Source organism: Diplotaxodon limnothrissa, linkage group LG13 (assembly GCF_057381915.1).
Source record: "Diplotaxodon limnothrissa isolate DT_005_m linkage group LG13, D_limnothrissa_male_GT1.1, whole genome shotgun sequence".
In the NCBI taxonomy this organism is placed as follows: Eukaryota; Metazoa; Chordata; class Actinopteri; order Cichliformes; family Cichlidae; genus Diplotaxodon; species Diplotaxodon limnothrissa.
The window spans coordinates 24,542,561-24,557,975 of record NC_140608.1 but is presented as its reverse complement, the minus strand read 5'-3'; the positions used below and the strand labels follow the sequence as shown (position 1 = coordinate 24,557,975).

General features: G+C 42.3%; 2 protein-coding genes across 3 annotated transcripts in view; one reads left to right on the top strand and one right to left on the bottom strand.

Moving 5' to 3' along the window:
* Positions 1-8,646: 8,646 nt before the first annotated feature.
* epcam (epithelial cell adhesion molecule) lies at positions 8,647-10,670 on the bottom strand. Of its 2 annotated transcripts, none has more exons than XM_085369566.1 (9): positions 10,610-10,670; positions 10,063-10,167; positions 9,706-9,967; positions 9,551-9,616; positions 9,396-9,459; positions 9,206-9,304; positions 8,925-9,125; positions 8,768-8,809; positions 8,647-8,670 (listed from the first exon to the last, which is right to left on the bottom strand). In XM_085369566.1, the coding sequence occupies exons 1-9, from the start codon at positions 10,668-10,670 to the stop codon at positions 8,647-8,649; spliced, it is 924 nt and encodes a 307-aa protein (XP_085225692.1). The 2 variants fall into 2 exon arrangements, with proteins under 2 accessions (XP_085225692.1, XP_085225693.1); XM_085369567.1 differs by having other exon boundaries at positions 8,931-9,125.
* Positions 10,671-13,855: 3,185 nt separating this feature from the next.
* LOC146620353 (uncharacterized) overlaps positions 13,856-15,415 on the top strand; it is a 39,584-nt gene continuing 38,024 nt past the window's right edge. The window contains exons 1-2 of the mRNA XM_085369882.1: positions 13,856-14,470; positions 14,943-15,143. Of these exons, the coding sequence (XP_085226008.1) occupies positions 13,856-14,470; positions 14,943-15,143 (816 nt within the window). The remainder of the gene's footprint in view (positions 14,471-14,942; positions 15,144-15,415) is intronic.

Sequence of the window (15,415 nt, the reverse complement as noted above, 5' to 3'; positions counted from 1 at the left end):
GGCGTTCTAATACCCTGATTTTTACAAAACTATGGAGATGTGTTTTTTGTGATGAGATCTGAGGCTGTCTGCATACAGTTTCCATCTCCCACGTGTGTGACCATTAAAATCATCGTTTGACTTGACCCGGCCGGACCAGTGTTGTTATTGTGGTGTTTCTCTTGTCTCCATCCCCAATATTTTGAACCTTAACAATAGTGGCACATGTTGTTGGAACTAAAGAGAAAGAGGGAAAAAAAACACCACCACACTAGCAGGTTATTATAATTTCCCCCAGGGATCAATAAAGTATTCTGATTCTGATTCTGATTCTGATTATTAACGGGAACTCAAATACGTAATAACATTACTGTACTGTGACTTCATGAAGCATAATTTTTTATTTTTAAAAGATGCAGTATTATATAAGGGTGAATCTTTTGGCTGTGAGTCCCAACACAGCGGAACAAACCTTCCCAACCCCCACTCGCCAACAAAACTAGCTACAGCTTTTTGGTTCAACTCCGGCGGCTAATTACAATATTTGATCAAACAAAACAAGCAAAACTACATCTTATAGAAATATATATCTATGTCTTAAATTTAAATTTGTTGTTGTTGTTTTTCTGAAAATGTCCATTAAATCTAGGTCAAACTGAACTATGCATTTCTTTTCAGCAGAATAAAGTTTGTATCAAATTTAAAAATAATAATATTAATAACAATAATACATTTGATCTAAAAGCGCCTTTCAAAACACCCAAGGACACTGTACAAGAAAACAAACGTAAACCACTCGGAGTATAACTCAACTTAGAATATAATCTCACCCAGATGAAGTCTAAAACATAACATGACAGCTTGTCTTGACCATGTCTACATACTGCACTGAGTTCCTGCCATGTGATTGGCTGATTAGATATTTGCATTAACAAGCAGTTGATGCATGCACACTTCCTTTAAAAATAAGAGAGAGAATGTTTTTTTGTTGTTGTTTTTTCCATCTGTCCCGTTTCGTTCTTTAGCCGTCAGAATTGTTGTCTGAAGGTCAACAAAGATACCCAACGGATTTACAAATGGATCATCACGGCTTTGCCATATTGGTCCATTTGATCGACCTTTTTGTTATTATTATTTATTTTATTTTATTTTTATTTTCAGTTGTTACAGACGGGACAGACATGGCTGGGGGATAAGAAAGGTAAAAAAGAAAGATGAAGGAAAAGAAAAACAGAGGGGAAGAGGGACAGTGAGAAAAGACACTTAAAAAAATCTCCCGGATCAACTGTTGAGAGAAAAAAAAAGAGAAAACAAAAAAGAGAGCAGCATAATAAACCCAACACCATCACATTAATCTAGCTATGTGTAAAAAACAGTAAATACTAAATATTGAATGTTGTTGTGCAGCACGTAGGACCAACAGCGCACAATGTGCTTTGAGGTAGCAGCCAAGAAAGGTATGGTTTGTGTCTATGAACAGTGCACACCTGTGTGGATGAGCGCGCTTGTATTCAAAAGGTTTCTCCATGTAACGATCTGCTAGCCGGTGTGGGGGGCCATGGCCCCGTCCCCCAGGGCATGAAGCATGCATGGAGTACATCCAGGCCCCAGACATCCAGAGGCCCCAGAGTGTGAGAGCCCAAGGAGGACCACCAGAGGGGCATCCGTGCCACCCTTCTGGGAAGAGCAAAGGAGAGCCCCTGACGAAGGGTCACCAAGCAGCTACGGAGCAGAAGCCAGAGGGGGCTGCAGTGGCGTGCCCATGGGCTCTGCCGGCAGCCAGCTGTGCCAGAGTGAACCGAGCCGCAGGCCCAGAGGGCCCCCCAACCGAGTCACGGCGCCCGGGCCCATGTTTTACGGTGAGCCGGTACATACCTGAGCGCCCAGCCCTGGACACCAAGAACCACCAACACACCGACGCCTGAGGGCATCAGCCACTGGCAGGGAGTGTGGTGAGGGCAGAAAGGCCTCCATAATTTGGAGGGCCTGAGAGAGAATGGTTAATTTTATTTTCTAGTGGGAACACACATGAACACAAACCATAAACATACCCGAAATCACAGACTCACACATACCTTTGTACATTCATTTCATTACCTCAGCTACTTTTTGCACAACCCACTGTCATTGTTGCACGTTTCTATTGCACCGACTAGTGTATGCATCGTTCTGTTGCACAGTTTTTTTTTTAATTTTTGCATACTTGCACTTTATGCAGTCCTGTGCTGATTTACTGTTACATGTAGCACCATGGTCTCAGTGGTTGAAATGACAATAAAGCCACTTGAGCTTCTTTTTTAAGTTATATAAAAATAACTACTCATACTTAAAAACGTAGCCTCCTAGCTTACTTTAAGGAAGCTTGTAGGACAAGTTTGGAACTCTGTGTGAAGCCATACAGGCTATTTAATGCATCCAGTCTGGATGCCAATTAGCCAACAGCTAAATTTGGCTTTTTCAGCACCTGCCTGAACAAGCATGCAGCATAGATGCTGAGCTTGTAACTGTTGCTTGTTGCTGTGCAAAGTCTATCACTGCTACATGTAACCAGGGTAACCAATTGTGCAGTCAAAAGGGATCAGACACCTTAATCTTTATAACAAGCCATAAGATTGTCCCAGTTTTCTCACCAGTGGACAGAGCTAATAAACCTGCGCAGTATCTGTGGCTGTTTTATCATCCAAGGATTTATTACTATGTCATTCTGTGACGTGAACAGAATGGCTGAGAGATGGCGCCACCATGTGACTGGTGCTAGAACTGACTGGCACACATTTCAAAACACTGTCACTTTGTTGTGAACTGGGCCCTATTTCAGGAAGCCGGTTTAGTGCAAAGTCTGACTAAGTATACCCTGAGTTAACGAAAACTCTGGTTTTTCGGTTTCACAAAGCGAGTTCAGCTGAAGCCTGAGTGAGTCACTATGATGACACACTCCGTGAAGCTAACCTGCCCCCTAGCAGGTTTACTTCAACTAACCCTAACTTTCTCCGCCTCTTTGTCGGAAACCTGACTGCAGGAAGTGTCAGACATGGCGTGTCCCTTCCTTGAAGAGCCAGTAGATCGTGAAGCCCAAATTCTCCGCAGAGCTCTCCGCCGGGAGAGAGTGATCAGAGCGCGTTTGGACATTTTATCATTTCCTGATGATTTCCTGTGTGAACGTTACCGTTTTTCAGCACAATCTATAATTTATTTGAATAACATCTTCAGGCCTAATATTGCTCATGTGACACATCGCGGACATTCTCTCAGTTCTGTACATATTATTCGTATTGCACTTCGGTTTTTTGCAAACGGGAGCTTTCTGTATAATATTGGTGACGCTGAGCACGTTTCCAAGGCTACCGTCTGTCGGGCAGTCAGGAATGTTACAGTTGCACTGAAACGTCTCCTGCACTCGTCTGTGGTGTTCCCCGGTCATAGACCCACAAGATTTATCAAAGAGGGATGCCACAAAATTGCAGGTAGCAGGATGAACAAAACTTAATACATGATGTGGTGATACTTGAACTACTACTTAAATTTTACATTTATTTTCACGGTTCCCAGGCGTGATTGGCTGTATAGATGGCACTCACATTCCAATCATTGCTCCTTCAGTAAATGAAGGAGACTATGTGAACAGGAAGTCTTTCCACAGCATTAATGTACTGGTACATAGTTCCCTGTAGCATTTCAAACTAACAAATTATTTCATTATAGTAATGGATGCTAATTTGTGTTCTCTGCACTGTGAAGATCATATGTGATGCTGCCAACATTATCACAAATGTGGAAGCCAACTGCTCAGCCTCTGTGAGTGGTGGTGGAGAAGGACCCCCACCTGTTTTTCAGGCCTCCGCTTTTTTTCTGTTGGCTATAACGGGTCACATTTGAGAATATAGAGTAAGCAAATATGTACTTGTAATGTGCTCAGATAATTTCAATAAGTGCTTACAGAGGGGAAATTAATGTAGCCTCTAACTGCAATTGATTTACATAGGACAAACAGACCAAGCACTATGGCTCATAATACAATTACACCTTACCTGTTTGGACTATATTTTTATATTTCATTTTTACTTGCTGCCAGGAACGTTTGGGGCCTGTTGGGTTGCACCTGCGCTCAAATCACATCACAAAATAAAATGTATGAAATAAAAAATAAAATAAAATATAATAAAATAACGTGTTAAATGGGTGGAAATCCCTAGATCAATGTTTAAATTAACACTCACGCATCGACTCTGTCGGCTATGTTTTGCCATGCATGCTCCCTTTCTTTTGTAGCTGAGGCTGTGTTACTTTTGTCCCGCAAAATTTGCATGTTATCGCCCACCCCCGTGACATCACGCTCCAAAGCCCTATGCTGCCATCAGAATTTCGGCCTCAAGCGCTGTAAAATACATTGACCGCGCCTTCTTTCCCTCCGTCTCCATGGTGACTCGCTTAATCTGTGCTCCACTAATCAGGGCTTTATGTATCCTCGTGCGCGCGCTTAACTTGGGGTTAAAGCAACTCCGCGTTGACTGAACTAATTGTTATCAGCCTTTCTGAAACCGAATATTCCGAGTTGGACAGTTCGGGGTTACTCAACCCTGAGTATCGTTTTTCACTCTGAGTTTTCTAAACCGGCTTCCTGAAATAGGGCCCTGATCTTCGTGGCAAATTCAACCCAAATCAAGAAAATTCAATTAGATCTTTAAAAAAAAAAATCCCACAAAGAGCCTTGTTACTGTCATCAGTGTACATTAGTAATACAAACCAGCTAAAGCTACAGTTAGAATATGTTAACATTATTAAATACCAGGAGGGGTGAGAAGCATGGCTCTAAAACCTTTTACAAAACCTGCTTTTAGCATGAATTAAATTCATAAACATGTTTTGGACATTCCTCAGAGATTTTGGCACACGTTGACATGAAAGCATCATTGGACAGAGATCTGCCGACTGTGGAGGAACCCAGGCGGTCTTCCCCTCTCTCCATCCTCCACTTTCCTGTCAGTCTTCACTGTGCCTATCAACATATAATAATTTTCTGAAGTAAAAACACTTATTTTGATCTTTTTTCCTTTTTTTGCAGCTGAAAAAATAAGATATAATATAGAAACATGTCAATAAAAAAACTATACATAAACTACATAAAGTTTTAACAAGACTAAGAGTGTTCATGGCAATGGACTTCTTATTTGTCATTTGCTAAAGCAGGTTGTTACGACCCATCTAGGGGCCAGGCAATAACATGAGTGAAGGACTCGCTCGCCCCACAAGACCGAAGCAGTGACAGGAAACAAATCAGTTTGTTAAAAGGTGATTTATTTACAAAGTGATAAAACAGATACAACAAAACAGGAGTGTCAACACGTCGGGGTGAGCTAAGGCCAAAATAATAAACAAAACGAATCTAAACTGATTCCCACACACCTAACCTTCCAAAACATGTGCCAAAAACGAAGACAGACTCTGACCTCCTTAACTTACTCAAAACAGGAGAAAACAGGTGATCAAAAGAAACGGCAGCTCACTCCTACCCACTCCACTTCCTCAACTGTCACAATGTCACTGAAGCAGGGCCGTGCAGAGAGGTTTAAAGGGGCGGGTGCTCAAAGTTAAAAAGGGGCACATTGAACCAGGCTGAATAACAACAACACACATTCATCAAGAATCTAATATGGGAAGGGCAGGGCTGTGTTGATCTGAGACTGTAAACATTAAAAAGTCCATAGGAGAGATGGTAGCTGATTAAACAAGTGTCATGAGATAATAACAAAATGCAAAGATTGGTGACAGCGCTTGGAACCATAGGGCAACAAAAAACTGTGAGAAATAATTTAGGCTCTGCCTGTGAATCACTCTTTGCTTCTCTTCTTCCTTCCATCATTTCATATATCACTCTCCACTTGCTATGTGAGAACAAGTCTTCTCTCACCCCCATTCTCTGCGGCCTGCTGGAGCGGGGGGGCTAGGAGGAGGAGTTGGCCGTCCGACTGCGGTCTGGAGTGTGGGGCCTTCCTGCTGCTGCGGAGTCAGGGCGGTCTGCCTCCCCCCACCGCAGGGAAAAGGGTAACACCACCTGGGTCTGGGTGCAGTTCCCCCCTCCAGGGGCAAGGGTACCTAGACCCGGTTCGTAGAGTACGCTTGGGGAGTGTGATCGTGTGTACAGCGTCTCTTTATGTCTGTCTCCACGTTGGTTGAGTGGGGAGTAAGTGCATATGAGAGCATGAGGGTGGGAATGGATGTTTGTGTCTGTGTGTGCCTGTATGTCTGTGTCTATATGTCAGGTTGGGTATCAGACGCCACCTCTCTGGGGACATCTCAGGCCCTCCAAGGTTTGGAGGCCTATCTCCACCCACCACCACTTCCCCTGCCGGTGGCGGACTCCCTCAGGTGTCGGTGTGTTGGTGGTTCTTTGTGTCTGGGGATGGGCGTCCGGGTACACACCGGCTCACTCCTTGGCGGCCGCTTATCGGGGCCTGGAGCCTGGGGCTCGCTCGGGCCACTTTGGAGGTGGGGTGCCCCCGGCTTCTCGGCCTGGGGCTCGGTCACTCAGGCACAGCTGGCTGCCGGCGGAGCTCACGGGCGCGTCAATGCAACCCCCCCCCTGGCTTCTGCTCCGCGGCTGCTGAGTGAGCTCTCATCTGGGACTCTCCTCAGCTCTTTCTGGGACAGTGGCGCGGCTGCCCCTCTGTTGGTCTTCCTTGGTCTCTTGTGTTCTGGGGGCCTCTGGATGTCTGGAGTTTTGATCTCCTCCATACCTGCTTCATGCCCTGGAGGACGGGGCTGTGGCTCCCCCACACTCCCTAGCAGATCGTTACATGGAGAAACCTTTGGAATGCAAGCATGCTGATCCACACAGGTATGCACACAGGTGTACACACGGGTATTCACAGACGCGGACTACAGCTTTCTTGGCTGCTGCCTCAAAGCACATTGTGCGCTGTCTATCTTGCGTGCTGCACAATATCGTTTATTATTTAGTATCTACTGATATCTACTGCTAGCTAGTTTATAGTGATGGTGCTGTTTTTTTTATTATGTTGCTCTTTGTTGTTTGCTTTCTCTTCTGTTTTTTTTCTCCATACAGGTGACCCAGGTGTTTTGTTTTTTTTTGTTTGTTTTTTTTTTTCTTTCTTCCCCCCCTTCTCACCGTCTCTTCTCCCCTTTGGTTTTCTTTCTCTCCCTAAAAAAAAAAAAAAAGAGAACAAGGCACAACTTGCTATTGCAATAAACTATAATCTAATTGTCCACACCTAACAACTCTTGCACTTAATCTATAATAAAATGATGACAGAAAAATGTTATAGCCCTGCCTTTAGTAGCCTCACACAGCTCCTGCTGTTTCCTCCTCAGGTCCTTACCAGGCATGTCTGGACAATGTTATATCATGAGTAATATTTTTTTTTAAAAATCCATCTAAATAAAACACACACATGCACGCACACACAGTGACATTTTAGATCTTCTTCAGAATACTGTATATACTATGGGCATCATGGTGCTGATCCAGAATCCTTACATTATTATTTATTACTAGAGCTACAATAATAAAGCAATGAGGAGGGGGAAGTAATAAATATGAAATAATGTATTTATGATGATTCCATTTGTTTCACTATCCACTCTGTGCAGGGCAAAGCTTATTACATGTTTAAACTGTAGAGATACAATCATTTTACTGCTGTAAAATCCAAATTTTGTCTTATTTAAAATATAAATCTAATATAATCTGCTTCTTAATGTATGTTCTTTAAAATACAGCTTGTGTTTTTTAATAAATTATAATAATTATGTGGACATGCATATTAGATCGTTTTTTAGTGAAATATAATCCCTCCAGAAAGGCAGGAAAAGCCCGGAAACTTACTTTAAAACTAAATATGTTCTAAATACTTTAAAACTAAATATGTTCTAAATACTTTAAAACTAAATATGTTCTAAATACTTTAAAACTAAATATGTTCCCTAAAACGGTGACAGAGCTACAGACCCATGACAGCCTTACACAGGTAGCTAGCAGCTATGACCAGCACTACCTGTGCAGTTAATAAAAGGACAGGTAATGTTTGTCGCGCTGTTGCACACACAGCACGCTCGTTTGTTTCAGTTCGTCATTTGACACAAGACATCTTACCAACGTGTACGTAATAAGCTAATACTCCTGGGTGCTACACACTACAGTGTACGCTGTACACCTACTTACTGGTTTTGTCGCATCAGTCTGTGTCTCTGAGTTAACTTGTGTTTCTCCTACAGCTCCGGACCGCAAAAAATGCGCGTGCTCTTTGTGAGCTCGTTCCCGGCTCGTAACCAGCGCGTTCTGCCGTCAAGGGCGATCATTGGTTAAATGTGATCATGTGACTGATGCAAGCCAGATCCTTTTATTTAGCAAAACTATGATTAATAGTTAAATATTATTGTTGAGGGGCACAGACAGGACTCCGCACGCACACACACATAAAATAAATAAATAAAATAAAAAAAATTTAAAAGTTGCCTCAACAAAAGGGCACTTTGGGCACCCATCAGGAAAGGGGCGGGTGCTCAAGCCCCTCTAGCCCCCCCTCTGCACGTGCCTGCTCTACAAATACACTCGCCACAGCAATCACAGCAATCGCTACCACCACGATGACAGCAATGATCCTGCCTGTCAGGTACGCGTATGCGTCGACTCTTCACACTCTCTCTGCTTTACATTTGCTCCATCTCTCTTTGCTGAATTGGAGGAAAGAGCAGACACACCAAAAAAGTTTATATAATGACCCTTTTTTCTCAAAAGATAAATTTACAGACAGCAGGTCGTTTATCTCACCTGAGTTTTTTTGTACTTCCTCTGTCGCTTCTGGACAAAGAACTACAAACACAGAGAAGAAACTAAATTATGGCCTTTTGTTTTAACATTTGTTCTTTAAACGACACTTCTGACATGCAGATGCGCTCACCACAGCAATCACAGCCAGCAGGCCAGCAATCACAGCCAGCAGGCCAGCAATCACAGCCAGCACCACCACCTTGATGACGGCGATGATCCCGCCTGTCAGGTGCTTCATGGTCATGGTCGGGGGCTCCTCGTCCACATAGTACACGATGATCTTCTCCATCATCAGAGTCTGCCCACCCACAGAAGCAGTAAAGTTTTTCTGGTCAGTAAACAGTGGCAGCACCTTCACCTGCAGAAAGTCACATGAAATGATGAAGTTAGCCAGTGGGTCCATTATACAAAACGTGCACACACACAGGTTGTACATACGTCTTTCTCCATGTAGTAGGCCATTCTGGACAGGTCACTGATGCGCTCTCCTTTTGGCTTAGTCACATCAACCACAATCATGCGAGCGTCTGGGTCATACTGTAGAATGACAGGATGTTAGTTAGCATGGCAGTGGTGCTTTTTGCTTTGTTCTAAATTACAAACAGTTTTTTGTTGGACTGTCACTCACCTGAATCTCCTTCACCAGGCTGCGGTCAAGTTGGTAACGGCTGTTAAGTTCATTTGCAATAGCACTGTTTTAAAAAAGACATTAGGATGGTGAGATCTGGAAATGTCAGCCTCAGCATGTTTCTTAACTTTTAATAAGGGCTGAAGTGGACTTACGTCTTCAAATTGTCTTTATTCACATTGGTGGGCCCCTCCTTGTGTGTCAGCTGAAGACGGACCCAGCTGGAAGAGGGAAAAATAAAATAAAGAAATGTTGAATACTTGAACTATTCATCCTCACAGCAATCCTTCACTATAGTGAAATCACTTACTAGGTCTCCACCAGCTTCTCACACTGGAGGGTCTGGTCTCCCTTGTCAGTTCGACGGACTCCAGCGCTGTTGACGCACCAGCACACATCTGTGTTGTTGCACTGCTTGGCCTTGAATTTGCCGTCATTCTCACATTCAGGGTCATAGATGCCATCGTTGTCCACAATGGCGGTCTCATGTTGCTTTCTTCCAATACTGCGAGTGCCCAGGGCCTTTCTAGCTCTGTACATTTCAGCTTTCATCAAGAAGCACTTGGGGACCACTGAGGGGGGAACAAAGTGCACACCATGAGCAGGCTGGAGTGTCAAACAGAGGACATGAAACAGGAAGGAGCCCCTTTACCACTTCTAAACTTACATGCTGTGCAGTCTATGGGCTGTTTTGTACCATTACCAACCAGAAGAGTACATGAACATGGGGGTCCGTCGCACATAGCCCACTTCATAGTGGCACATGTTGGACCTAAAGAGGAAAAAACACCACCACACTAGCAGGTTATTAACAGGAACTCAAATACATAACCACATTACTATACTGTGACTGTACAGTATAGTTAGTATTATATAAGAATGAATAAGAATATAAGAATGAATCTTTTGGGTGCTAGTCCCAACACAGAGGAAGAAACCTTCCCCACCACCAACAAAACTAGCTAGTGTAACATTAAAAACAGCTTTTTGGTTCAACTCTGGTGGCCAATTACAATATTTGATCAAATAAAACAAGCAAAACTACATCTCATAGAAAGATAATTTATCTATGTCTTAAATAAAGGTGCTCTGAACTTTTAAAATGCGTTGGGGGGGGGGGTTGTTCGTTTTTGTGAAAATTTCCATTAAATCTACTCAAACTGAGCTGTGGCTTCTTTTTAGAATCAAGTTTGTATCAAATTTAAACTACTTACAGCTCTGAGCTGAGGCTCCGACCGCGAGAGCGGCCAGAACAGCAAAAACCCACACTTTCATGATCAAAGGCGAAGAAAGAAGTCTTCGTTTGTCCGCTTCCTATGCGTCCGTCTCCTGCAGAGTCCGAACGAAGAATTCAGTCGAGGCTCCGGTGGGCGCAAGTTCGTTCAAACGAAAGTCTTCAGGAGAACGCAGCGCGGTGGTTCTACAGTATGAACGGAAGTGTACTTGATGACATCACAGCTTAGCTTAGTTTTTAATGCCATCCCCCCTTAATTTAACTGTGATTAATATTTGCAATGGAAAGTACAACTGGTATGAAAAACATAACACGAAGTAAAAGATTTCTTTAAGAAAAAAAAAGATCATTTATAACGTTTATAAGCACTTTTTCAAAAATTCCCTTTTACATATGATCTCTTTCGCTCTTTCTTCCAGTATGGAAGTTCTTCCAGGATGTAAATCAGTAGTGTTAACTGAAAGATAATTCTCTGTTTTTTATTGAGATGTGAATCTCACCCTGAAAATTTCAGTTGGTACTAAGGAGCCTAAACTGTGACAAGGTAACATCAAGGAAAAATACATGTTGAACCAGCAGCAGCTGTCTGAACCACTGATAAAAGGCAGAACAGATTCATGGTTGTTTACAAGGAAGTCTGACACTACAGCAGCAGAACTCAAGACTAATCAGACCAGAACATTTTAGTGATCTTATGTAAACTATAACCTCGGCTTTCTGTTCTTTGATACCAAGAAGATTTCCCTCACACCATTACACCACTACTGGTAGCCTGAACCATTAAGACGGAAAGGGGCTTTCATGTTGTTCATGCCATATTTGGATCGTACCATCTAGATGTTGCAACAAAATCGAAACTCATCAAACCACATTATTGTGGTGAGCACATGCAAACTGTAACCTCAGTTTACTGTTGTTTGCTAACAGCAGTAGCACCCGGTGCAGCCCATTTGCAATTCATTTAACATGAATTCAGAGACACTCTTCTGCATAACGTGTTTGTAACGAGTGGTTAATTGCGTTACTGTTGCCTTTGTGTCATGTTAAAGCAGTGTGGCCATTCTCCTCTGACATCAGTGTTTTCTCTTAGACCATTTTCTGTCCACCCAAAAGATGTTTGTGTATCAAAATCCCAGTAGATCAACCGTTTCCAGAATACTCACCTGCCTGGCATTAACAACTATGCAAGGTCCCAAATCAATTAAATTAAACCTTTCTTTCCCATTCTGATGCTTGGCTTGAACTCCAGCAGCTCGTGTCATGGTGAGCTGTGCGGCAAGCAAGGGTTGGAACAAATGCAGGACTCTGAGACACAAACTTTAAAATGAACTAAAAACAAAGCAGATGAAGGAAACAAAATAAAGACAAATTAGAACTAACAACTGCAGAGACTTGAGACCATGGAACTACAACACACAGCTAACGCGGAGGATGTGACAACAAGCAGGGAGACTGAAGACTTAAATACACAGGCAGGATAACGAGGGGACTGGAACAGGTGGTTACACAACTGGGACTAATCAGAGCTGACAAGACAGGGAGGAAGCAAAACTAAATACGCTGAACACAGTCTATCAGAATAAAAGAGGAAACAAGAGACACACTCTAAACATAATGAAAGAATGACTAAGAACCCGAGACCCACACCGTAACAGAAACTCGTGATCAAACTTCTGATCAATGATCAAACGAGAACAGAAAACTTCAAGAAAACAAACATAAACCACTCAGAATATAATCTCACCCAGATGAAGTCTAAAACAGAACATGACAGCTTGTCTTGACCATGTCTACATACTGCACTGAGTTCCTGCCATGTGATTGGCTGATTAGATATTTTTATTAGAAAGCAGTTGAACACATGTACTTAAAAACTTGGCTGGATGCATGCACACTTCCTTTAAAAATAAGAGAGAGAATGGTTATTTTATTTTCTAGTAGGAACGCACATTAACACAAACCATAAACATCCGAAATCAGATTTTATCTGATCTTCACTAAGAGACTTTCCTCCTGAGTTACAGCAACCCCAGAATATCCACAAGCCTTTTCTACTCTGTACCAAAATCGATAAACTCAAAGGCTTAAACAGGACCAGAGGACTCAGAAATATGAGGTGAGGAAGGATCGACTTTATTCTGCTTTTATTTTATTCTTTTGTTGGGGGCAAGGCACTGTCATGACTTAGAGTCACCCAGCCTCACGTAAAATAATCGTTATTGCGTTTTACTAATGCACTGATATTTTTATTAAAAATTAATGTCAGCTTGAATATATGAAAGCTTCACTGGAGTGTTACATGTGTCAGTTTGTGACATACTTTGGCAAATACAAGTGTACGTTAACTGTGACCTGCTGTCAAAGTCGTTTTGCATCGAGGTCCACATCCAGCCCACTTTAATCTTAAGTGGGCCGAACCAGAGAAACTCCCCTTTGTCTCAGTATAAAAATGTTTAACCATGCCTTTAATCCCCTTTAATATAAAAAGAAGTGAAATTTCAAGAGTGTTAACATTTAGATGGTAAGGGATTACTTTAAAAAAGCATTTTTAAAATTTCCTTTAAAAATTAAAAAAAAATTGGACAAGGAGGACGAGATGCATGAACAGTCGGGGGCTCCTCATCCACGTAGTAAATGATGATCTTCTCCATCATCAGGTTCTGCCCATCCACAGAAGGAGTAAAGCGTCTGCTCTGGTCAGTAAACAGTGGCAGCATCTTCACCTGCAGAAAGTCACGTGAATTGACGGAGTTAGCCAGTGGGTCCATTATACAAAACGTGCACACACACAAAAAGGTTGTACATATGTCTTTCTCCATGTAGTAGGCCATTCTGGACAGGTCATAAGTGCGATCTCCTTTCACCTTCTTCACATCAACCACAATCATGCGAGCGTCTGTATATGTAACCACATTACTATACTGTGACTTAAAGATGTTTAAATTAAAAAAAAAAAAACTTTCAGTATTATATAATGTTAGATTTGTGTTCTCATGAGTAAATATATTGATTTATTTTATGTTGGGAGAGACGTTTTTCTGATTGTCATTTTATTTTGAAAGAGATTTTACTTTGGTGATTGTTTTTTCATTTCCTCTTCCTGTTCCGTGTGTGTGTTCAGTTGGCGCGAACTGCTGCAATGATGTATCGCATTCCCTTCCTGTGTTGCTAACAATAAAAGAAACGGGCAAAGTAATCAACCAAGTGAGTGTATTATTAAGAGAACATGGCCGAAGAAGAAGAAAACTCTTCAAGCTCAACAGGTTATGGGCCCAGGCGTGACACAACAGGAGGAAGATGGCAGAGGTTAGTGTTCAACGGAGACGAAAACAGTTACGAACTTTGGGAGGCGAAGTTTCTCGGCCACATGCGGATCATTGGCCTAAAGGACACTATATTATCAGTCACTAACCCAGATGCAGAGAAGAATGCTGAATGCTACGCTGAACTGATACAGTTTCTCGATGACAAAAGTCTGTCACTGGTAATGAGAGATGCGGCTGACGACGGAAGAAAAGCTTTAAAAATACTACGTGACCACTACGATAGTAAAGGCAAGCCCAGAATCATCGCACTGTACACAGAGCTGACGTCTTTACAGAAGAAACCAGATGAGACAGTGACAGATTATATTATCCGAGCTGAAAAAGCAGTGACCTCTCTAAGAAATGCAAAAGAAGTCATCAGTGATGGACTTATTATCGCCATGATCTTAAAGGGGCTTCCTGAAACTTACAAGCCATTTGCTATCCACACAACTCAAAGCAGTGAAGATTTAACATTCACACAGTTCAAAAGCAACCTACGAAGTTCCGAGGAAACAGAAAAATTTGACAACAAAGTAAAAGTGGATAGTGTGATGAAGGTTGATTTAACATCAATCACCTGTCATGGATGCGGAAACAAAGGACATTTTGTAAAAGATTGTCGCCAAAAGGGAACACCTAAGTGGTGTAACTACCATAGAAGCTCGACACACAGTGATGAGACATGTAGAAGAAAAACCAAGTACAGAGATGACGCAAAACTAACTGTAGTAAAACTAGAGGGCAAGAAAGAAGAGCAGACTTTTGTATTTAAAGTCAGTCAAAGACCTCTGACTACTGACATAATGAGAGAAGGACTAATGGTGGACTGTGGTGCGACTTCACACATCATTACGGAGAAGAATAAGTTCATAAAGTTCGACGAGACCTTTGATCCTGGGGAACACTACATGGAGCTCGCTGATGGATCCAGGACAAACAACGTCGCACTCAAGAGGGGAGACGCGAACGTCTCTCTACAAGACACACTCCTTGTGTGTCTTGTAGTACAGTGTCCTTCACTGTACTACCATCACACTAAGAGATGCTCTGTTCATCCCATCCTACCCTCAGAGCATATTTTCAGTGAAGGCAGCTACAACCTATGGAGCACAGGTGGTCTTCAAGAAGGGACAGAACGAACTAGTGAACAAAGATGGGACAGTCTTCCCCATCGAAGAATACAACAGACTCTACTATTTGAAAATGGTAAACATTGAAACATCACTCAATGACATAATGTCCTGTGATACTGTTAATCTGGCTTGTGATGTAAAAACATGGCACGAAATTTTAGGACATTGTAATGTTAGCGATGTGTTAAAACTACCCGATGTTGTAGATGGCATGAAAATCACAGGCAGTGGGATGCTAGATTGTAATGTGTGCACAGAAGGGAAATTCACTAACAACAGAAACAGACAAAGTGACCCAAAAGCGAGTGAACCATTACAGTTGGTACACACTGACCTAGCCGGCCC

Excerpts from the sequence above, each read along its gene's own strand:
- epcam (XM_085369566.1), bottom strand. The coding sequence starts at position 10,670 with ATGAAAGTGTGGGTTTTTGCTGTTCTGGCCGCTCTCGCGGTCGGAGCC. Across the intron at positions 9,968-10,062 it reads GCCCATAGACTGCACAGCAT|TGGTCCCCAAGTGCTTCTTG; the intron begins GTAAGTTTAGAA and ends TTCCCCCCTCAG. Across the intron at positions 8,671-8,767 it reads GGAAGTACAAAAAAACTCAG|CAAAGAGAGATGGAGCAAAT; the intron begins GTGAGATAAACG and ends CCTCCAATTCAG.